The sequence below is a fragment of the Bos grunniens genome, chromosome 5 (assembly GCF_055505025.1).
Source record: "Bos grunniens cultivar Pamir isolate PY7600 chromosome 5, Bosgru_T2T1.0, whole genome shotgun sequence".
Taxonomy (NCBI): Eukaryota; Metazoa; Chordata; class Mammalia; order Artiodactyla; family Bovidae; genus Bos; species Bos grunniens.
The window spans coordinates 48,323,702-48,348,689 of record NC_141169.1 but is presented as its reverse complement, the minus strand read 5'-3'; the positions used below and the strand labels follow the sequence as shown (position 1 = coordinate 48,348,689).

General features: G+C 41.3%; 1 protein-coding gene across 1 annotated transcript in view; it reads left to right on the top strand.

Annotated features, from left to right (window-relative positions):
• IRAK3 (interleukin 1 receptor associated kinase 3) overlaps nucleotides 1-22,081 on the top strand; it is a 66,763-nt gene extending 44,682 nt beyond the window's left edge. The window contains exons 9-12 of the mRNA XM_086400143.1: nucleotides 10,887-11,085; nucleotides 12,406-12,468; nucleotides 12,563-12,727; nucleotides 15,117-22,081. Of these exons, the coding sequence (XP_086256269.1) occupies nucleotides 10,887-11,085; nucleotides 12,406-12,468; nucleotides 12,563-12,727; nucleotides 15,117-15,632 (943 nt within the window). The 3' untranslated portion in view covers nucleotides 15,633-22,081. The remainder of the gene's footprint in view (nucleotides 1-10,886; nucleotides 11,086-12,405; nucleotides 12,469-12,562; nucleotides 12,728-15,116) is intronic.
• The last annotated feature ends 2,907 nt before the right edge of the window (nucleotides 22,082-24,988 follow it).

The following is a 24,988-nucleotide window of genomic DNA, read 5'->3' as shown; positions in this document are numbered from 1 at the left end:
TACAGTCCAGAGGGTCGCAAAGAGTCGAACATGACTGAGCACAGCAGCTTCCAACTCTTAAGGTTAAATGGCATAAAGTATACATGGTGCTTAGCAAAGAGGATGCACTCACTAAATGCTGGCTGGCTCCTGTTACAGTAGCAGGAAGTGGTAGGAGAAGCAGAGGCTGAGACGTGTCAGCCAGCTAGCTTTTTTACTTATCACTCATTTGCTTATTGTCTTAGTCCATTTGGACTGCTCTGACAGAAATGCTGTTAACTGAGCGGCTTGTAAGCGTTACATGTTTATTTCTCACAGCTCCAGAGGCTGGGAAGTCCAAGACCATGGTATTGGCCAGTTCTCTCTCCCAGGCAAGCTCCCTTTCTGGTTCACAGGTGGCTATCTTTTCTCTGGTGGAAGGTGTGAGGGGTCACTCTGGAGTCTCTTTTATGAGAGCACTAATCCCATCCATTAGGATCCTTATGACCTAATTAACTTCCAAAGGCCCAACATCCTAACCCTATCACAATGGGGGTTAGGATTTCAATATATGAATTTAGGGGGACACAAGCTGAAATCAAGATTGCTGGGAGAAATATCAACAACCTCAGATATGCAGATGACACCACTCCAATGGCAGAAAGCAAAGAGGAATTACAGAGCCTCTTGATGAGGGTGAAAGAGGAGGGTGAAAAAGCTGGCTTAAAACTCAACATTCAGAAAACTAAGATCATGGCATCCAGTCCCATCACTTCACGGCAAATAGATGAGGAAACAATAGAAACAGTGAGAGACTTTATTTTCTTGGGGCCCAAAATCACTGCAGATGGTGGCTGTAGTCATGAAATTAAAAGACGCTTACTTCTTGGAAGGAAAGCTATGACAAACCTAGACAGTGTAATGAAAAGCAAAGATATCACTTTGCTGACGAAAGTCCATATAGTCAAAGCTATGGTCTTTCCAGTAGTCATGTATAGATGTGAGAGTTTGACCTTAAAGAAGGCTGAGCACCGAAGAATTGATGCTTTTGAACTGTGGTGTTGGAGAAAACTCCTGAGAGTCCCTTGGACTACAAGGAGATCCAACTAGTCAATCCTAAAGGACATTGACCCTGAATATTCATTGGAAGGACTGATGCTGAAGCTGATGCGTCAGCACTTTGACCACCTGATGCAAAGAGCCGACTCAGAAAAGACTCTGATGCTGGGGAAGATTGAAAGCAAAAGAAGAGGGCAACAGAGGATGAAATGGTTGGATGGCATCACCGATTCAGTGGACACAAACTTGGGCAAACTCCAGTTGATGGTGAGGGACAGGGAGGCCTGGCATTCTGCAGTTCATGGGGCTGCAAAGAGTTGGACATGACTTGACGACTGAACAACTACAAGCATTCAGCCCATAGCACTTACCTCTATCATCAATTTATTGTGTTTGAAAAGTGGACCCACAAACTAGCTCTATTTTAGTAAAAATCATTTCTGTATTAGCATATGTTTATTGAACATTTTGAAAATCACTTTCCTTTTAGTTCACAAATATTTATGGAACATCTGCCATGTACAAAGCATTGACTTGCACCACAGTGGGGGAAAACATTGGTAATCATAGTCTTGAATTGAAAGCTTCAACTTGGTGATCAGATAAGATAATAAAAACACAGAGAATATAATACATGGTATGACACTAAATATTCCCAATGTGTGTTTGGTCTGAGAAAGCTAATGCTAATTAGATAGTTCTAAGCCAACTGTTTGAGGAGATGGGTTATGACAGTGGGTTGGGTGAAAGAAGCAACAAGAATATTCCTGGTGGAAGGCAGTAATTTGTTCAGGGAAATGGAGTGAAGAATTGCAGGGTGTATAATGAAAGCAAGAAGGGTTGGTTGGAGAAGAGAGGAAGAGATTGGAGAATAAGGAAAGAAGAGTGGATAAAAATAAGGCAGTGATGGGATGAGGATTGGATAATACTTTGAATACTTAATAGGTGGACGACCTGGGTTTGATAAGCTAAGCTCTTACAATGGACTCTGAGGCTTCTTCTCTCTGGGGTCTAAATGGGAACAGAAAATTTCTGAAGTTTCTTAGGTGGTATCACAGTTTAAAAGGAGGCTATTTCTTCCCGAACAGTATCTCAAGTATTTGTCTAGACGTACCAAGCTATGTGCGTGCGTGTGTGTGTGTGCGCGCGCACGCTCAGTCATTTGTCGTGTCTGACTCTTTATGACCCCATGGACAGTAACCCACCCGACTCTTCTGTCCATGGGATTTTTCCCTGCAAGAATACTGGAATGAGTTGCCATGCCCTCCTCCAGGGCTTCTTCCCCACCCAGAGACCAAACCCATATCTCCTGCATTGCTGGCAGATACTTTACCACTGAGCCACCAGGGAAGCCGTGCCAAGCTATAATATCACTTAAATAACACTGTTAGACAGAGTGCCTACCAGGTAATGTAGATATGAGTACCAAAAGAGATCTGATCAGAGAAAGAGCGAATTTCATGGATGGAGCAGGATTTGAACTGAAAGTGCAGCTAGCAGTGTATTTTATTTTATTTTTTTGTTGGTAAAGGGGCTGCTGCTGATTGTCTCCTTTCTGGGTTTTCCAAAGGGGTTGAGGACTCAAACATAACCATCTTTAGATCACACCCACCCAGGCATGTGTCAGGGTGTGGGGTGCGGAGGCTGTGGGCACTGATGTGAGAACGGTGGTTTCACAAGGGCTCATCAGTGTGTCCCTCTCTGCTCCAGGGCCAGTCAGCCCCCTCCACAGCCTCTGAACTCTTGGCCTTTCTGCCGAGCCTGCCAGGGAAGATGTTAATGAGTGCCAACTATAACAGTTGACTTTCCCTCTTTTCTTTGGTGATGTACACACCTGTTCTTTAGAAACTGGAATGAGACCAACTCATTTCATTCAGGGCACTGAACATCTGTCAGATGGTAATGCATTCAGTTCCCAGCAGCCTTGGCCAAACGTGAATTGGCTGAGCTGGATGACCCTCCTGAATCTCTTAAATGAATCCTTCACTTGGCTCTAAGCTCGGGCCTCCCTGATTTTCAGTCCCTCTGTGTATAGCCATGTGTTTTCAGGAAGGTCTGAAATCCCTGCTTTTCTGACTTCATCATATTCATTTTCTCACTCTTTGCAAGGAAAGGCAGCTTCTAGGACAGATGTCATTTTATCGTACAGCCTGATAACTGGCTCAGAAAAGGACATCTCGAACTGTGTTAAACAGTGACCTTTTCTGTGGGTAAGTCGCGGCTCTGTTTTTGTTGAAGTGAGACATGAAAAATACTGTTACCTTTGTTTTCTTTTCTGTATTTGGGCCTCAGACCAATGAGTCACAGAAGAGTTACCATACATTACTTGACATTTTAAGCATTGCTTTTAATTGTATAAAGTAACATACAGTATACATAAAGTGACAGTAAGTGAAAAAAGACACATTGAAATAGTAAACAATATACAATTATAACTTTGTAAAATTACAAATTCAGGAATGAAAAGATTAAAAGTGAAACAGACCAAAATATAAATAAAACTTTCATTAGATGGAGAGACCGTGGCTTTTCATTTAATGGCTTAGTTTTTTTTTTTTTTACTTCTGCTAAGTCACTTCAGTCGTGTCCGACTCTGTGTGATCCCATACACGGTAGCCCACCAGGCTCCCCCGTCCCTGGGATTCTCTAGGCAAGAACACTGGAGTAGGTTGCCATTTCCTTCTCCAATGCATGAAAGTGAAAAGTGAAAGTGAAGTCGCTCAGTCGTGTCTGACTCTTAGCGACCCCATGGACTGCAGCCTACCAGGCTCCTCCATCCATGGGATTTTCCAGGCAAGAGTACTGGAGTGGGGTGCCATTTTTACTTCTACTTGATGTTAAATTCTTATTTAAGGATTATATCTTCTTTTATAATAAAAATGAAATTTATTAGGGAAAAAAATAACATCAGATCTTTCTATCTCAAACCAGGGAGTGAGAAATTTCAAGGAGTCTTTAGTTAGTGGATAATACCCCAAAGTTTCATTTTAGTCACTCTATCTACAGAGAAGCTTGATAATCTCATACCTTGGTAGTTTTAAAAATAGTTTGAAAAACGAAGATTGTAAGGAAGATCATCCTTCAGCAGCCTGGTGCCCAAAGTGTGAGCAGCACCTTTTGTCTGAGCAAAATGAAATGCCGTCATGGGGGATGACCTGGGAAGAGCACCAGAAATCTGTGTTCCCGCCCAGGTCCTGCCTCCCTCTCTTAGACCACGGTTTCCTCACTTGTGCAGCAGAGCCAGCCGAGATCATCTCAAGTTGGACCTCTTCTTGATTTCAAATTCTGTACAGCTACACCTGCTTGTTTTTGTCCCATGCTCTAAGACTCACATATCTAGGGGTTATGGCAGGAGAAGGACATGACCCCATGTTTTTTTAAATCTTGACCAAGCCTTACTTACCCAGGCCAACTTGGAGCGAGGATGAGCTCAGACAGGTTTCAGGAGGCACCTTCTGACAGCTGCTCATCCTGGAGCAGGTCAGGCAAAGTCCTGACACGCCCGTTCTCCAGAAACACCCCCAGTCCTGCCCCTGCCCTGCCCCTGCCCTGCCCCTGCCCTGCCCCCATCCTGCCCCCTCTCCAGCAGCCACCCCAGTGACTTCATTGCTGCTCCAGTCTCTTGTCACTGGTTGAGGGTGTGGCCTTCGGGTTCTCCCAGATCTGAGTACAAAGGCCAGCGTTACCACTTTCCAGCAGTGTGATCTTGGGTAAATCACTCAGTTCCTTGGGGCACAGGCTCCTTATCTGGAACTGGAACCTCTGCTCTTCTTCCCAGGGCTGTGAGAATGAAATGAGCTCATTTCTGTGAAGCACAGCCCAGGAGTTGGCAGTAAATATTGTTCCTCTCACCTGATGGGGACTCAGGTATCTCATCTGACCTGTCCTTGGACCCTGGCACAGCACCTTGTTAGAGCTCTATTTGGGTGCAGCTCTGATTGTTAGAACTTCCTCTGTATTGAGCTAAAATCTGTCTTCCAATGACTCACCCATTTGCCATTGTTTTGGCACTAGAATTACCTACCTACAACTCAAGGGAAGAAGAGAGAAAATTCACTTCATTTCTGCCTTATAATCAACAGTTTCTTAATCTTTTATGAGTAGCTGAATAAAAAGATGTTTCTTTCGGTTAACTACAAGCTGAAAGTGCACTGAACAGAGACGTAGGAGTGCTAGGCTTTAGCATAAGCTATTTTGCATAGAATGAGTGATTTCAACCAGCTGGGCCTCATTTGCCTCATCTGAAAAAAAAAGCAATTGTGCTTATAGAAGCGATGACAAATCAGTTTCGTCTCACATTCCATCTTGGATTGGTTGGTAATGAGTTCCCATGGGCAGAGTTGAAAGGGAATCTGGGGTGGGTACTCTCTGAAGTCAATTAGTGATGTCTGCCAAGAATGTGGGAGGATGTCTTGGCAGCGTTTGGGCCACATATTTGCCATATGCCGAGTGGTCCAAGGGTACGTATGGTTTCAGATTCTCTTCATTTACAAACTGATTATATCATCAGATGTTTATTTAGTATCTTCTATAGATTCAGCATTGTGCTTATGCAAACAGAAGCTGGCCTCTCTGGGAGTGCCACGTGAAAGAGTACAGGCTGTACAGTAGGAACTTGGGAGAAAAGAGGGCCACTGGAATTCAGATTAGTGAAAACTTTCTGGAGGGAATTAATCAAGCTGCATAGAGGAATTGGATAACAGTAAGTGGGAGGGGAGTACTTTCCAGGTAAGGGGAACACAAAGAAAGCCCCCCGTATAGCAGTAACCACAGTCTATCTGGGGCTTCCAAGAAGGTGCTAGAGGTCAAGAACCTGCCTGCCAGTGCAGGAGACCCTGGTTCGATTCCTGGGTTGGGAAGTTCCCCTGGAGAAGGGATAGCCTACCCACCCTAGTATTCTTGGGCTTCCCTGCTGGTGACTCAGACGGTAAAGAATCTGTCAGCAATGCAGGAGACCTGGGTTCGATTCCTGGGTTGGGAATATCCCCTGGAGAAGGGCATGGCAACCCACTCAAGTATCCTTGCCTGGAGAATCCCCACGGACAGGAGGCTGGGGGACTACAGTCCACAGGGTCGCACAGAGTCAGACATGACTGAAGCAACTTAGCAAGCACACACACATCCTGACCGCATTGATGAGTGTTAGTAGATTCCTTGTGACTGATAGGCTGCAGAGACGTATTAAGGAACTCAGTGAAAGCCAGTGGACTGAGTTTACATATCATTGGTGTTATCATTCGTTTGACAGAGAAGAAAGCTGAGATTTACAGAGGTTAGTAACCTGCCTTGGTCACATGCCGATAGATGGAGGAGAGGAGATGGGGTTCCATGCTTGTGTGGGTCGAACAGCATGCTCATATTCGGTCACTAAGCCGAGACTCCTGGGAGCATGTTGGTTTCAACAGCAGAGACAGGGAAACGGGGCAGAAGAGGAGAACGTAATTAGTATGTGCAAATTTGGAAACGTGGACGTTGGGCTTCTAGTGAGAACTGCTGCAGGCAGCAGACTTTGCAGGGGGTGGGGAGGTAGGGCCTGGTGGTCTGCATTTGGAATCTTCACCTTGTGCAACCAGAGAGTGAATAGCCTTCGAAGGAAGATGCTATCAGGGACACAGCCTCAGAACACCCAAGGAGGAAGCCAAGCCCACATTTCAAAGCTATTTTCAAGAAGTCTGCTGGTTTAGTTAGCCCAAAAATGTCTTAGTAACTCGAACTCTTCAAAGAGCATGTTATAAAAACAAAATTCATTTCCAGATGGTGGAATTTGAGGAGGAAAAGGATTTAAAGAAAAGAATCTTGAAGAGTTGAAGTCTTTATTCTTGGCAAAAGACGCTCACATTTTTATTGGGGGAAACAAAGATGTTTTTGAATTACGGGATCACATAAAAGCATCTGAAAGCAGTAAACCTTCTTGTTATTTCCATCGTATCCCTCAGCGAGCTTAATTGTTTTCACATTTATGAACGATTTTAAATTGAAATGCGTTTTATCCCTGGCATTTTTCATCCCAGACATTCATTCTTGTTCATGTTGCCAAAGCGAGGAGATAATCTCGGGGAACATTTCTAATGTTTCCTACAAGATCATTTTGTCTTATGCTATGGCCTTGGGTCTCCTGCCAAGTGAAACAAACTCTCTTACTAGGGAGGTGGTCTCAGAAAAAAAGAAGGAAGTGGCCATTTGCTTAAAAATGAATTTTTTTTAAAATGGAAATTGGTCAGAGATGTATGGGCGTAGTAAGTGCATGGGGAATTTCCTTTGTGAGGGACCAGAAAGACTGAGTGGTTGGGAAGGGGCTGGGGTACCGCAGAGGGACTCCTTCCTGTGAACATGTCACCCTTGCTGGAGGACCCAAGCTACTGCCTTCACTCCCAAGACCTGATGTGTGTGGTGAGGCTGCTGGGCTCCAGCTCAGTGTTTAGCAGGGATAGAAAGCCTGCAGGGAATGCAAATGTTTATTTGGTGGTTTAATTAACCATCAGTCTCCTCCCTCTCCATTTTCCCCTACCCTGCAAGAAAACTACTTTTGTTTTTAAAAAACATTTTAGATACAGTAATTCTTTTCCTTAGATTTTTTTCTATTTTCCTTCTAGTGCCTGCCTTCTTCTAAAAATCCATATATGTTCATTTTTCCCTAAGGGATGCCAAAACAAATGTTACGTAAATTAAAGTTCCCCCTAGTAATTTTATTTACCGCTACTGTCTCTAAGCTCTAGTGTATACTTATATACATGGATACATACATGCCTGCATACATACATACCAAACAATATGTATATGTTTATCCCCATGGTCTTAAAATATCTGAGAATATTAGTTTAGTCAGGTTCTTCCAACACTTCTCTATAACTATTTTGAAATACAGATGATGCATTGAAACTGATTAACCCAAGGATGTTCAGAGCTCCAGGTTTATCCTGCAGCCCCTTTGTTACATCAAATTGGTGTCCTTAAACTTCTAGAGTTACCCGGCCAGGTCCAGGGGGGTTTTCAGGTAAAGAGACAAGTATAGGATGGACAGTGGGCAGCCTATATCCTCAGAACAAATTTCAAGGCTCTCCCTGTGCATCAGACACTCTGTTTAGGTTTTCTCATTTAACCCTCACAACAACCCTGTGAGGTCTGCATTATCAGATCTTTTTACCTACAAGAAAATCAAGGCTTAGGGAAGTTGCGCTAGTTTGATCAGAGATGAAATTTCACATTGAAAGGTTTACCCCTTCTTGACTAAGCCTTTACTCAAGAGAGCCTAGGACTCATTAGGTACCAGTAAAACAAAAACAAGCCATAATACTAAGTGCTGTCTAGGTCAATAAGAAAGATCGAGAAGGCTGTTTATGCCAAAAGGGAGTAAGGGTTTCAGTTTTGTATCATTTATGCTGGATATACTGCATACTGATGTTGGCCGTGGGAGGATGTGTATGCTTTTTCCCAGTAATCTGCAGGTTCATACAGAAACTGTGTCTTGTTACATCCGGTGAGGGAAGGTAAGATATCTGGTGAGGGGTGTCTTAGTGCTTCAAACAGCAGTGACACAGACAGCAAGCCGTCCTATTGCCTCAGGCTGTCATTTAGAACCCAGTGGGGTGCTCTTTATCTCTGAACCCAATTAAGTGAAGTCTGGACTTTTCTGGAGTATTGCAAAGTACTCAGGGACTGGGCTACTAAGCACTAATAACTCTTCCTAAAATTAAAAAAATATATCTTTATAAACCAATCATGTGCTTACATGTCAAACATAAAATTTGCACTTAGATTCAGATCCTGCATTATAATCTAGGTGTATCATCTTGCTTTATATTTAAGGCCCAAGAACTTCAACTTTAAATTAGGAGACAAATGTAAGCAAAGAAAGCAATTCTCATAACTTTGGAAGGGCTTAGGTACCCAAAAAGAATTGTCCTAGAGACCCTTAGCTACATAGAGATGAACTAACATCCCCAGATTCAGAATACAAACTCACCACTTTATGTGAGACTTTTCCCATCACCTTACTGAACCATGACTAGTCCTTCTGCCAGAAGAATTGTCTAGAGAGCTGATGGTCTCTCTGCTACAGAAAGTAGCTTGTGGGAAAGACTAGAAGAAATAGGTTGTAGAAACACTAAATCGAAGGTGTGGGCCATTGGGTGTTTCTTACCCGTTCCCTGGTGGCTCAGATGGTAAAGAATCCACCAGCAATGCCAGAGATCTGGGTTTGATCCCTGGGTTGGGAAGATCACCTGGAGGAGGGCATGACAAAGCATTTCAGTATTCTTGCCTGGAGAATCCCCAGGGACAGAGGAGCCTGGCAGGCTACAGTCCATGGGGTTGCAAAGAGTCAGACACGACTGAGCGAGGACTGAACTGAACTGAACTGAGTGACTAAGCATAGCCTGCGCAGCACCTGTTTGTTGCAGTATATTGTTACATGATTTTAGTTACTTTATGTTGTCTTTATTTTGTTAGTCTGTTTTTACTCCCATAGAAAGAATGTATTCAGTTGACCTGCAAGGTAGCTGAAGGCACTTTATGTCTGAATATTCTATCTGAGGTTGAAGCAGGAGAAAGAGTTTGAGTAGAATTGATTGTTGAAGGGCCTTTTGGAATTCCCACTTTCCTAAAACAGAACATCCTTCTTCCTCAGCTGCCATTAACCTTTATTTAGAACAGAGTAAATCACTGAACTTAAAATTTATGTTATACACTAAAGTCTGCTGGTAAACAACTTTCTTTTCACCAAATACCATTATTCAAAGTGTGAATGCAGTGCCCTGGAACAATTTCGCATTCTTATTGATGGCCTTTCACTGACCCAAAGTCATCTGTGGGTTTTATTGTGTAACATGCTGTGGTTACTCAGCTCCCCTCTGCCTAACTCTTAACAGAAGTATGAGTCACCAGCCACAGCAAACTTCCCCAGTTTTTCTGAGGATCAAATAAATGGATTAGATTATGAGTGTTGTTGCTGCTTCTTTCCCCTTTTGTACTTGGAAAAGACCTGTTCTTTAGGGATTCTAAGTGTTTCACAAATTCAGCTTTTTGCATTCTCTTTTAAGTTATGGTTTAAGTTTAGGTTCTTTAAAGCTGGGTTGGAAGAAGAAGGGAGGATGAGATGCTTGACATTGAAAATCTGGCACTCAGATCTTTGCATTCCTCCTCTTATTGCTGAAATAAAGTGGGGGGCAGTGGTAGGGCAGGGGTGCAGAAGAGAGCCAGACTCTCAGAGTGGCAGAAGCTGGAGGGGTAGAAGCTTGGGTCCTGATAATGAGGGTTAATGAACCTCTCTGCCCACCTCACCTCCTGGCACATATGGCAGACTCCTGCATTAGGTACCCAATGATCAGGGCATCTCCAGAAGCCCCAGCTTTGATCTGAATAAGTGAAGTGTACATCTGGGGAAGAAGTCATTAAGAACTACATGTCTGTCCTAATCTAGAGCTAGAGCAAAGGCAGGATCTGGCTCTAATGTATTGGCTGAGTGGTTCTAAGCCAAGCATTCCACAGCACAGCCCTGTGCATATCAGATACTTAATTACTATCTGATTAAAACTCATTTAATGTTCTTATTACATATAAGTAGAACACAAGGAAAGCTGCTGTGGTTAACTTTAGTTTCTCCTATTGACAAAGCGTCAACTTCATCCACCAACTCCATACATAGTCCTGTAAATTTGAAATGCCTGCTGTTCCTATGTCAGGTTTTCGTTTTAGGTTTTATATAATGCTTGGATTTATACTTTGAGAAAATCTCCTCTAAAAACTTCATGGAAAGTAATGTATGACTTTATTTGGAATTGACCAAATATGAAAGCGAGCTTGTCCTGTTGTTTTCCACCGGAATACCTTTATGATGTTTTTGTCTTGTTTGCCCATGATCACAATTCCAGTGCAAATATACTTCTGGATGATCAGTTTCAACCCAAACTAACTGATTTTGCCATGGCACACTTCCGACCTCACCTAGAACCTCAAAGCTCTGCCATAAGCATGACCAGCAGCAGCAGTAAGCATGTGTGGTACATGCCAGAAGAGTATATCAGACAAGGCAAACTTTCCATTAAAACAGACATCTACAGCTTTGGAATTGTAAGTACCAACTACCAGTTAATGAAGGAGAAGAGTTTATCACCAAGAATGCTCTAAATTCTAAGAACTGTTTTAAAGACTTTAACTTTTAGACCTATTGATTTCCTGTTACTCATTGTCTTATATCAATACATTAATTTTATGTAATCAAACAGTAAAACATAAAGTGATTAATTAGAATGAACTATACTCAGTATTGAGGTTAACTGAAAAAAGACACATGTACCCAGTGTTCAACAGCACTATTTACAGTAGCTAGGACATGTAAGCAACCTAGGTGTCCGTTGACAAATGAATGGATAAAGATGTGGTACGTATGGAATGTTAGTGTACGGGAATATTACTCAGCAATAAAGAAGAATATATTTGAGTCAGTTCTAATGAGGTGGATGAACCTAGAGCCTATTATACAGAGTGAAGTAAGTCAGAAAGAGAAAAACAAACATATATTAATGCATATATATGAAATCTAGAAAGATGGTTCTGATGAACCTATTTGCAGGGCAGCGAAGGTGACACATAGAGAGCAGACTTTTGGACACAGTAGGGGAAGGAAGGATGATATGATTTAAGAGAATAACATTGAAACATACACATTACCATATGTAAAATAGGTGTGTGTGTTTGTGTGTGTGTGTGTGTGTTAGTCACTCAGTCATGTCCGACTCTTTATGACCACATGGACTGTAGCCTGCCAGGCTCCTCTGTCCATAGAATTCTCCAGGCAAGAATACTGGAGTGGGTTGCCATTCCCTTCTTCAGGATGCAAAATAGCCAGTGGGAATTTGCTGTATGACTCAGGGAACACAAATCCGATGCTCTGTGACAACCTGTAGGGGTGGGATGGGATGGGAGGTAGGAGCGGGGTTCAAGAGGGAGAGGACTTATGTGTATGACTTATGTGTATGGCTGATACACATACTTACGTGTATGACTTATGTACTTATGGCTGATTCATATTGATATATGGCAGAAACCAACACAATATTGTAGTTATGCCTCAATTAAAATTTTTTCAAAAGAGCCACAACTAACTATGAGTATGGCTCAGATGGTAAAGCATCTGCCTACAGTGTGGGAGACCTGGGTTCAATCCTTGGGTCGGGAAGATCTGGAGAAGGAGATGGCAACCCACTCCAGTATTCTTGCCTGGAAAATCCCATGGATGGAGGAGCCTATAGGCTACAGCCCATGGGGTCGCAAAGAGTTGGACACGACTGAGTGATTTCACTTGCACTTTTAAAAATATTTATAATAATATAATAATTATTGTGTATATTATTAATATTATGTAGCTAACTTTCTATATATTCCTTGTAGGTAATAATGGAAGTTCTGACAGGTTGTAAAGTGGTGTTAGATGAGCCAAAGCATATCCAGCTGGTAAGAGTTGTCTCCACCTCTGCCCCTATCTCTTGGTCACTTTTCTGATCGTTTCTGAGTTCTAAATGATGAGCTTGTCTTCTTTTCTTCCTAGCGGGATCTTCTTATAGAATTGATGGAGAAAAGAGGCCTCGATTCATGTATCTCCTTTCTAGATAAGAAAGTACCTCCCTGTCCACAGAATTTTTCCGCCAAGCTGTTCTCTTTGGCAGGCCGGTGTGCTGCAACACGGGCGAAATTAAGACCATCGATGGATGAAGTGCGTATACATAAACAGTCTGTGGAACCATGGAAAATCTAAACTGGATAAATTGTTTTTCTAAGTGAATATCAGTGTGACAAATGCAGTCCCCAACAGTCTTCTCACCTAACAGATAGCTTTTCTAAATCAGAAAGTTTGGTACTCTGAAAAAGGGCATCATTGGATAGAACCAGGGCAACCAAAAAAAATTGATGAAAAGACATAAGTGAATAATTTGGAGAGAATATTTTATTCAACATTCATTAAGAGATCTGGTCCAATAAAATGGGAATTCCCTGGTGGTTCAATGGTTAGGACTCAGGCACATTCACTGCCAGGGCCTGGGTTCAGTCCCTGGTTGGGGAACTAAGATCCTACATGCCACATGGTGTGGCCAAATTTTTTTTAAAATGCAGCATGTATTTCTCTTGCTGATTTTTAAGCTTATTCATCTGCCCATCAATTTAATCATCTAGGTATTTGTTTATAATAAACAAATATTTATTTAGTACCTGCTGTTGTGTGCCAGACTTTGGACTAGATGCTGGTGCTGCAACAGTGATCAGGATACTGAATTGCTGCTCTCAGCTCACAGTCCAAACGGAGAGTCAGACGGATAAACATGGAATTTCGATGCAAGAAGATAAGCATCATGATAGATGAGAACACAGGCCAGTATGGGAGCATAGAGTCAGAATATGTCCCAGCAAAGAAGTTTCTTGATGGAGGTGATAACTGAGCTATAATCTGAAGAATAGGTTGGATTTAGGTGGCCTTAGGATGGAGGGATATTCCAGGCAGAGAGACTGTATGCCTGCAAAGGCTCAGAGGTGCAGTGGATTCCCTGGCACCAAGACTGCAGATAATCCTGCATCATGGAAGTACGAGGACAGAGAGGGAAATGCTGGACTGTTTTAAAATAATAGGAGGTTCCAGGTGATCGAGGGGCATGAATTCCATTCTAGGAATTTGGATTCCATCCTGAATCTGTTGTCAGCCATGGAAAAGTTTTTAAACAAGGAGTTGACATAATCAGAATATGAAGACCATTGGCCTGGGAATCAGGAGAGCTGTGTTCTAGACCTGACACTGCCAGTAAGAGCTATGTAACTAGCAGTTTTGAGCTCTGAATACATAGTGGAGAGAACATGAAATTGGGAGCCAGAAGACGTGGGGTTAAGCCACAGGTCTGCTCCTTCTGGCTTATGATAGTGATTTCCTTTTCTCAAAGGGACTCAACCGTATCATCTATAAAGTGAGGATAATAATGTTTGTGCAGATTAAATGAGGTCATGTGTGTGAAAACACTTTGTAAATTATAAAGCTCTTTATATGTATTTTTTAAATTACATGTATGTGTGAAGGTATGTTATTTTGTATCAGGTTAATGGTTCTCAATTTAGCTGCACATCCAGATCAACTGGAAAGCTTTAAAAATACAGATTCCTGGGCTCCTATCTCCATATTTTTTTGAATGAGCATCTTTAGGTCAGTCTAAGGGATCTGTAAGAGAGACTTTTTAAGGTATTTTAAGAGAGCTTCCCTAGGTAGTTCTAGTATTTGAGAACTATGGATTGGGTTCACTATTCCCTGACCCCTTCCAATCTTTCACATATTCAGGTTGAAATAAAAAATAATCAGAGATTTGTCCAAGGTCACAAAGTAGTTAGTGGCAAATCTTGGCCTAAAGTCAGTTCTCTTCTTTTTTAAAAAAATTTTATTTATTTACTTGTTTATCATTTTTGGCTGCACTGGGTCTTCATTTCTGCCCTTGGGCTTTCTCTAGTTTCAGCAAGCAGGGGCTACTCTCTAGTCGCGGTGCTCAGGTTTCTCACTGTGGTGGCTTCTCTTGTTGCAGAGCATAGGCTCTAGAGTGTGCAGGCTGCAATAGTTGTGGTACACAGGCTTAGTTGCCCCGCAGCATGTTATATCTTCTTGGACCAGGGATGAAACCCGTTTCCCCCTCATTGGCCGGCAGACTCCTAACCACTGGACCAGCAAGACACTCCAGATCTCTTGATGTTGAATTCAGTTCAGTGGCTTTTCTACTTTGCTTTAAGTCACTTAATTTAGTTATTAACATGAAAATTTTAGCTAATCTTTAATTCCTTCTCATTTCAAATTCTATAAAGACAATGTGTTAGTTGCTAAGTTGTGTCCGACTCTTTGCAACCCCATGGACTGTAGACCCTATCTATGCGATTCTCCAGGCAAGAATACTGGAGTGGGTTGCCATTCCCTTCTCCAGGGGATCTTCCCAACTTAGGGATAAAATCCAGGTCTCCCACATTAGTTAAACTTATTTCATGAAAAAAGAGAATATTCCTTAATAGGTAGACAGAAAAAAAGGTTAAAGGAGAGGTTATTGAGACTTCATTCAGTGTGTGTTTGTTTCTTGGTTATTCAGGTCCTAAATATTCTTGAAAGTACTCAAGCCAGCTTGTATTTTGCGGAAGATCCTCCCACATCCCTCAAGTCCTTCAGGAGTCCTTCTCCTCTGTTCTTCGATAATGTTCCGAGCATTCCAGTGGAAGATGACGAAAACCAGAATAATCCATCGCCGCCTCATGATCAAAGTTTGAGAAAAGATAGAATGACTCGGAAGACTCCCTTTGAATGCAGCCAGTCTGAGGTCACATTCCTGGGCTTTGACAAAAAGACGGGTAGTAGGGGGGATGAGGACTCTTCCAGTAGGTCCGGGTCTCCTTGTGAGGAAAGCTGGTCTCCAAAGTGCGCAACTCCATCCCTGGACTTGAGGGCCCCCGGTGTGCATACGGACACTTCTGCAGAAGCTCCAGGCCATTCCTATAGGAGCAGGCCAGTGGAGACTAGCTGTTCCTCCATATTTTCCTGGAGTGAATGCAAACAGTACAAAAAGGCATCGGTTTCTGACGAGGATAAAGAAGAAACCAAGAATTGCTGAGGCACTGAGTAAGGTCTCACCTGGGGAAGCCACTGTCTTCATCTGTAGTGCTGGAGGATAAGGGATGATACATTTGGCTGATGCCCATCAACAGTGTGACCAATCCCATTCCATTCCTTCCCTTCCAACTTGTAGAACAGAGTGGCTTAAAAGTTTGTTTTAGTAGGATCATTGCCTCATGATCCAACCTGGGCTAAATTAAAACCATTCAGAATTGCTTAAGATTGTCGACTCTGACTTCAGACAGAGCAGTCAAAACCTACTAGAAAGGATCTGGATTACAGTGTCTTCTCTGTCACATCCATGTGAGTCCTTAGAGCCTCCAATCTGCTTCCAAGTATGTTCAGTTCAGTTGGATTCCTTTGTTTTGGTTTAGCCTGCCTGCAGAGGTTGCAGGAAATGTCTGATTTGTAAATGTTAATAGAAATCTTTTTAAAGAATTGCCTTTTTGCTTATTTCGATTGACTCTTAGTATGTTTCTTTTATCCCTGTCAAGTCTGCATATGTGAAAATGAGCCAGTTTCACCCTTGGTCATTACATGCCCAAGATCTGTATTTCTGTATTTAAACTCTTAGATTATTTCATATAATATAGTTGTTATATGACTAGTATTATAATTTTTTACATACTTAGAGACTATTATATCCTGAGTAGATGATGAAATTTTAATCAAATAATTCTTGTTCCTAAGAAACTGGCTGGTCATAAAGGCCTCAGTCAGCTTTTTGTTTGATTCCAACTCTATGCCTTTACTCCTAGTGTTTACCAGATCTCTCCCTTTTGAAATTCTAGCCAATCTTTCAGGGCCCACCATAATTGCCTCCTCCAGGAAGCTTTCCTAATCTTTCCAGCCAATATTACTTACTTTATCAGCCTTTCCATAGCAATTTCTCTTTTTTTTTTCCCATTTGTAAAGTTTTTTTTATTGAAGTATTGTTGATTTACAGTGTTAGCTTCTGATGTACAGCAAAATGATTCAGTTATACGTGTGTATATGTATACATATACCTGTATATATATATACACATATTCTTTTTTATATTCTTTCCCATTGTGGTTTACTACAAGATACCGAATATGGTTCCCTGTGCCATACAGTAGGTGCTTGTGTGCTAAGTTGCTTCAGTCCTGTCTTGACTCTTTGCGACCCCATGGACCATAGCCTGCCATGGTCCTCCGTCCATGGGATTCTCCAGGCAAGAATACTGGAGTGGGTTGTCATGCCCTCCTCCAGGGCTATATAGTAGGACCTTGTTGTTTATGTTTTATATATCATGGTTTGTATCTACTAATCCCAAACTCCTAAACCTCCTTTCCTGTTTAATAAGTTTGTTTTCTGTGTCTGCAAGTCTGTTTATATCTTGTAAATAAGTTTATTTGTATCATCTGTAACAGTTTCTTTGCATTTCTCGTTTATACCTGTCACTTTCTGAATCATATCCAAGTTACCTATGATATCTTTTCTCTCTTACTAGATGATAAACTCCCTGTATTAGTTTCCTACTGCTATCACAACAGTAGGTTAGTGGGTTAAAGCAACATAAATTAATTATTATACAGCTCTGGAGGTCAGAAGTCCTTGGCATTCCTTCTGGAGGATCTAGGGGAGAGTTCGTTCCTTTGCCTTTTCTAGCTTCAAAATGCTATTTGCATTCTTTGGTTCATGCCTTCTTCTTCCATCCTCAAAGCCAGTATCTGTCACATCTTTAAATCTAGATCTCTCTGTCTCTCTGAGCTCTTCTTCATCACCTCTTCCTCTTCCTTTGGCTCTCCAAAAGATCCTTGTGATGGCATTGGGCCCACTCAGGTAATCCAGGGAAATCTCTGTATCTTAAGATCCTTTGTTTAATCACAGCCGCAGTGTCCCATTTCTCCTATAAAGTCGTGTATTCAGGATTAGGACATGGACATCTTTGGGACCATTACTCTGTTTATCATACTCCCTGACTGTGTAGGGTCCATCTCTTCTGGGCCTAGCATGTTATCCTATACAGAGCAGGTGTTTCCTTATAAGTTAAATTGAGTAACATTATCTCTGTGAACCCACATAATAAAAAATTCAGCTATAGTAAACATTCCTGAGTAAATTAACCAAGTAGGGATAATGACTGTCTTTATGATGATAGACAGAAACAGTCATGAAAACCATTTCCAGAGGATTTACAGAATCTCCCTCTCCAGGATGTTTACTATATAAGGGCAGACCTCTAGTTTTCTCTGTATCAAAGGAATAGGCCCATTTTTTGGTAAGTTTTTATTTTATTCTTTTGGTGAATCTGTACAGTTGGGTTAATGATCGTCAGATTGGAGTCCAGATTCAAGAGCAATTATTCAAAGAAGGAAATCATCAGAAATCAGGGTCAGGTTAACAGACCAAGGTCTAAAACATGGAGCTATGGTTCTGAGAAAAAGGATCTTACCGCAGGAAGTGAGATTCAAAACACAGTAAGCTGTAGCCTGATTGACAAGTCAAATAAAAGCCCCAGGCAAGCAGCTGGGAGAGGCCATCTCCGAGGGCTGGTCTGACACATTCTGACTGCCCATTGCTGTCTTCCCCATCTGAGCATGAAGCATGTTCACAATGCTCCCAAACTGCCCCTATGTTGAGACTGTCAGGGGAAGGGGTTGCACTAGACTTCATTGATCTTGCTTCTTGTGATGACCTGGCCTAGTTTGAAAACTCTTTTGATTATACCCAACTCTTGATTCCTTGTTAATCACAGGAAGCTGTGAAAGTCTTTGACATTTGGCTTTATAAATAGCTAGCCATTCTGAGGTCGATTTAGCTTGTTTCATGTAGGCTGAATGTATTTTGGCTGAATCGGGCAAATAAGCTTGGAATCGGATGAAGTTGCCACTAATAATTCAAATGAGGTAATCAAGATAATAAAGAACTGACTCTTTGTTAAACTGCTTTTCACTTTGAATCTGAATCTCGCAGTACCTTCAAAGGGAAATCATTAGGAAGTTCTCATTGACACCAGGCCCACACCATTATTCAGCACATGTGTAATCTGTTGGTATGATGTTGATTGGAATTTGCTTAATTGACTTGAAGCAGTGTTTGTCAAACTTTAGCATGCAACAAAATGACATGGAAGGCTTGTTAAAAACACAGATTGCTAGCTCCCAATCTATTGCATAGAAGTTTGCTTAGCATTGAGTAGAAGGTCTAGAAATACTATTCATCAATGAGTTTTTTTTAACTAGATCACCTTGCTTGGGTGTGACTATTTTGGACATCTTAAAAACCAAGTCAGATTAACTGGCAATAACCTAATTAATGATATGGTAAGCAGATACTACTGTGGTTAGAAATAACCAGAATTTACTATTGAGTGACCCAGTACTCCTTACCAGATTTGCCTTCTAGTGGGTTTGTTGATAAGTGTTAACTGATAGGAATTAAATCTCCCATCCTGCTATAGGCAGTAAGAGGATACTTTAGTGGCCTCATGATATAAAGACTAAGACACATGAAGAAACCAAGAGGCCCCAAGTGTTTCCTATGATCAGTAAAGATAAATTAGTAAAGAATTTCATTCACCTTCATCTTTGTAATGTACCGTGGGCTATCCTCCAGGTAGATCCTATTTACTTGATAGATTTTTGTCCCATTTTATAGCCCCCAAAACATGAAGAAAGTGTTTTGTTGTTTTGGAAGTCAGCTATGGGATTTCTAGCATAGTCAATTTTATTGGCTTCTGGAGAATTGTAATGATCTGTGACCCACTGCGTCATTGTGGAGTTTCATGGGATGATAGAACAGCTTGTGTAAAACAGCTTTTATGACCTGAGATAGAGTGATTCTAGGAGGTGAAAGTTACATGAGAAGCATTTGTGAGGCATCTGCCAGAATCAAGGTACTATGTTAGCTACTAGAGTACCAGGTAAGAAGCAAACATTTTATTAAGGATGAAAAGGCATCTGCCCAAGTTAACTGTTCTATTACAACATCTGTTATTTGAGCCACAAACTTTTGGAACCGAAAGTAAGGGCTGAAAGAGTAAGGAGGAGGCAAAGATTACTAGGACTGATGCCATCTTCAGCAGGCTTCCAGTAAGGAATCTGAAGCGTCTACACATGCCTCACCACACCATCACCCCACGCTGGAACTGCCTGTTGACTTCTCTCTCCTCATAAAACTGAAACTTCCCTGGGGGTAGAGGCTATATCCTGCTCTTTTTGGTATCCTTAATGGCTAGCACAGTACCTGACACATAATATGGCCCACCAAGTGAATGACTGAATCGGATAATCCTTCAAACCTCTTCAGAATCATTGGTATCTAGTATCTCAACACTGTCATTTAGTTTGCTCCCAAGTCTGTCTTTCTAATATCTAGACTGTCATCAATCATTTGTTTAAATAGTTCCACTTCATCATTCTTGGTTGAAAGTCTAATTTCAAATATTAATATCTGAGGCATTGTTGAAAAGAATTAAAAATTGTGTACACGGCTTATACATTTGCCTCATGGTGAAAAACATTTCCAAATCATGTGTAGGCAATGATAAGCCAACATTTTGAATTTTGACAGAGAAGCTGATGTTTCTTGTATTTTGCGTCCATCTTTATGTCCCAAGTTATTTAGGTATATTAATGGTCCACTGGATTGCAAGTATTTTCTTGGGAAGCACTTTTATTCTGAAGATGCCTCCCAAACCTTCATTGCTCACCAAACTTTCACTTAAGAACCTTCTTATTGATGTCATCTGCCTTAGTGCAATTTTTTATGGTCATCTCTATAAATATAATCATTTGAACATCTCCATTGTTTTTCAGTGACTCCTTAATTTTGAAATTTTCTTACAGACTAATGTAAATTGGGATGGAATATAAGAAGGTAGGAAGAGTGTACTTGAAGGAGGGTCAGACTCAGTTAATATTTGGGTGTGCGAGCTGCAGTCACACATCATCTAAACTACTGATCTGTGTTCTGTTACCATAAGATCAAGGGAAATGAGGTTCAAAGAAGTTGACTCTCATCCTAAGTAACACTGATGATGGACTGGGGATACAAAGTGAAAATTATTTAAGCCCAGGACATATCTGCTCTGAAGAGGAATAACTTATATTCAGTTCAGTTCAGTTCAGTTGTTCAGTCATGTCCGACTCTGCGACCCCGTGAATTGCAGCACACCAGGCCTCCCTGTCCGTCACCAACTCCCGGAGTTCACTCAAACTCATGTCCACCGAGTCGGTGATGCCATCCAGCCATCTCATCCTCTGTCGTCCCCTTCTCCTCCTGCCCGCAATCTCTCCCAGCATCAAAGTCTTTTCCAATGAGTCAACTCTTCGCATGAGGTGGCCAAAGTACTGGAGTTTCAGCTTCAGCATCAGTCCTTCCAAAGAACACCCAAGGCTGATCTCCTTCAGAATGGACTGGTTGGATCTCCTTGCAGTCCAAGGGACTCTCAAGAGTCTTCTCCAACACCACAGTTCAAAAGCATCAATTCTTCTGAGCTCAGCTTTCTTCACAGCCCAACTCTCACATCCATACGTGACCACTGGAAAAACCATGGCCTTGACCAGACGGACCTTTGTTGGCAAAGTAATGTCTCTGCTTTTCAATATGCTATCTAGGTTGGTCATAACTTTTCTTCCAAGGAGTAAGCGTCTTTTTAATTTCATGCAGAGAAATGCAAATCAAAACTACAATGATATACCACCTCATACCAGTCAGAATGACTATCATCAAAAAATCCACAGACAACAAATGCTGGAGAGGGTATGGAGGAAAAGGAACCCTCCTACACTGTTCATGCAAGTGGAAATTGGTACAGCTTGCCCACTCCAGTGTTCTTGCCTGGAGAATCCCATGGACAGAGGAGCCTGGTGGGCCACAGTCCACAGGGTCACAAAGAGTCGGACACGATTGAGCGACTACACACACTTCTAGAAGGCAGTATGTATCAAAACTTTAAATGGTTCTGTTTACCCATTGCTTTTACCCAGAAATTTGTTTAGGAATTCATTGTAATGAATAAAAACTTCACAAGTGTGTACACATGAGGGCAAATAGGTACTTTTTAATGTTTATGATATTAAAATACTGGAAACAGCGTACATATCCTTCAATAGAAGACAGGTTAAATAAATTATAGCACAAGTCTATAATTGAGTTATACACATCTGCCTAATTTAAAATTGTTTAGATCTATGTTTACTGCTATGGAAAATTTGTCCTTGAAATGTTAGTGAATGAAAAAGCAGACCACAGAATAGCGTGTTTAATATGAGCCCATTTATAATACTGGATATTTTTAAATAATATATGTTTCATAGAGAAATCTTTGCTAAAAAGTTAGTAATGGTTTCTTTCTGGGCTGTGGTATTTGGGTGATCATTACTTTTGTTAGACTTTTATGTATTTGAAATTTTTATAATGAGCATGTATCACTTTTATTATCAGAAAATAATAAAGCTATTTTTATTTTGGAGAAAATATTCTCTACATTTCTACCTTGGTCTGATTCTTTGCTCAGCTGTGTCCTTGATAGCACCTGGCAACTTGTAATCTTGCTTTTATTCCAATGCCCTTTATTTTTTTTGTCTTCCAACCTCCATGAAATGGACACTTCCATACAGATTTGTCTGGTATCCTTGGAGTAACAAGTTTTTAGAGGCAAAAGGCAGCCCAAGAAGCAAAAACCAGATGAGCAGAAATACAGAAGAATGGAGAAGAGATCACAGTACACAACTGAGAATATCTGTAATCAAATTTTAGTTGATTTTGGTAAAATCTTTAAAAGTTACTTTTAACATCTATGCTTACTTCAAGAAACAACCTACAGTTAAAGATCTTTGGGGAGGTAAATTTTTCACCCTAAGGTATCCATATCCTAGTCTGGTGCCCCACTATCCATGCTGAACTTAGTAGACTCTAATTGTAGTTACTAACTGAAAATAAAACTTGCAAGTGTGCAGAGAAAGAATGAACACAGAGCTTTGCTCCAGCAGGTAGACATGGAGGTTATGAAACAAGTCTAATGGGATCCACAGTAATGTGTTCATCATAAAGGGAGAAAGCAAAATATACTCCAGGGTAAAATACCAACTCTAATGATTTCTGTTTGGGACAGTTGTGGACATAAGGAAGTTACAGAGTGTAGGAATATGATAAAAACACTTCCTTAGTAAATCTAGCTATAAGATAAATGAGTGTTGACTTCTTAAGAGCATAACACAGCCGCAAATTTTGGTCTTTTATACCAAATTAATGTGTTGGTGCTATTCTTGTGTTTCCTAGGAGAGAAATGTCAGGTCACACCAATGGCGCCATCACTACAAAAATTTCAACAAAGAAAAGGAAACCAATACCTAAATACAATGTAAAATGGAATCATTCTGAACAGCACAGTAGAGTGAGGTATAAATTTCTGGCGGTCTTCTTAGTCCCATTATTTACTGATGATAATTTCATGTCCTTCTGAAAGTGTACAGGTGAATTATAATGTACTTGCAGGACCATTAAACACTGGATCTTGTGGGGTTTTTGAATGTTTATATCATATGACTTTTAAAAAGGCTGCAGTGACTTCAGCCAAGGGCACATATTAATCAATGACCTTTTATTGTTTGTATTTTATATACCTGGAGAAAAATGCATGCTTATTTTCCAGTATGCTGACAAACCCAGATACGCATGTTTATGTTAACTCACTGCCTGCAGCTCTGAGGCTCTTGCTTGCTGTGGTAGGCAGAGCAATCTCTGACATTTTCATTATGCATTTGTCTGGCAGTTTGAAGAAGGAGTGATAATTCATGTGATTATCAGTATCCTGTTTTGGCCATTAAAATGTATTTCCTTAATAAAAAATTATCACCATGTTTTAGGAGGCATGGTCTGACATGTGTTCATCTTTCTTCCTATTTCGTATCCTGGCATTTTTTGCTCTTGATTTCTATGGTCATGTGAGTGAACGAGGCAGCATTGCTGCATCACAGTTAAAAGAGCTCATGGATTAGACTGAAGCCACACTTAAACTCCCCTTCAGCCACTATTCCCAAGGCCACACGCTGGACCCTATAACCCCCCGAAGCTGCCAGGCACCAGAGAATCAGAGTATGTTGTCCTTGAGCTCATAGACTTTATCTGATCTCTCCATGTTGCCCTACCTGTCCGTGACCATCTCTTCCTCTTCCAATTGACTCCATGTTTTTTCTTTGCATAGGCTGGGCCATGGGTTCATCTGTAATCAGTGACTGTGCTTATGGAAAAATAGAATCTCTACTTTTTACCCACCACACTGAGTGTATTACATTTAACTGTTTATACATTTTCCTTTTTTTCTCTTTCATCTGTAAGAGTGAGAATGGCTTCCCGTAGTATTACTCGCCTACTAGCTATTTCAAACAGATGGAATTTAATATTGGGAATTGGCGATCAAAGGGTTGGAAAGGCTAGAAGTGCAGAGAAAAATGCAAAGTTATCCAGAGAGTAATACTACAGGAAGCCATTCTCACTCTTACAGATGAAAGAGAAAAAAAAAGGAAAATGTGTAATTAAGAGCTCATGACCACTGACCTCTGAGGCTGCTGAGAACTTGCTACTAATGCTTCTGGAATAGTGTTGCCAAGGAGAGAAGCAGGAACTTGGACACGACCCTTGGCTATTGCCACTGCCAGGGGCCTGGTAAGAAGCAGGGAAAGAAAAAGTTTCTCCATTTCTTCCACATCCTGTAATGAGAAGTTAGCTGCCAAGGGCATCTAGGATGTACAGTTTTGTCTGAACTATAGTGGAAAGCACAGAAGGACAAGCATGGAGCTAAAAGCCAACAGACAAATCCTATTCTTCAGTCATTCAGCATTTTATCCTCACCTTCGTACCCTATGTTTAACTTCGCAGGGACAATGACAGTATCATACAAATAACACTTAAATAATTCAAGATGCTGTTGTTCTGCCCAAAGAGGAGACCCAAGTTCTCATCAGTCATCATTTCTGTCTCTGCTGCTGCTGCTGCTGCGTCGCTTCAGTCGTGTCCGACTCTGTGCGACCCCATAGACGGCAGCCCACCAGGCTCCCCCGTCCCTGGGATTCTCCAGGCAAGAACACTGGAGTAGGGTGCCATTTCCTTCTCCAATGCATGAAAGTGAAAAGTGAAAGTGAAGTCGCTCAGTCGTATCCGACTCTTTGCGACCCCATGGTCTGCAGCCTTCCAGGCTCCTCCGTCCATGGGATTTTCCAGGCAAGAGTACTGGAGTGGGGTGCCATTGCCTTCTCTGTTTCTGTCTCTAGGTGATCTTAATGTTTCTTCCACCTGGATTTTCTAACTATACAGGCAATCATCCCCAACATTTCTTATATAGGAGAAAAGAGAGGAAAAATAAAAATTGGTAAATAATACACA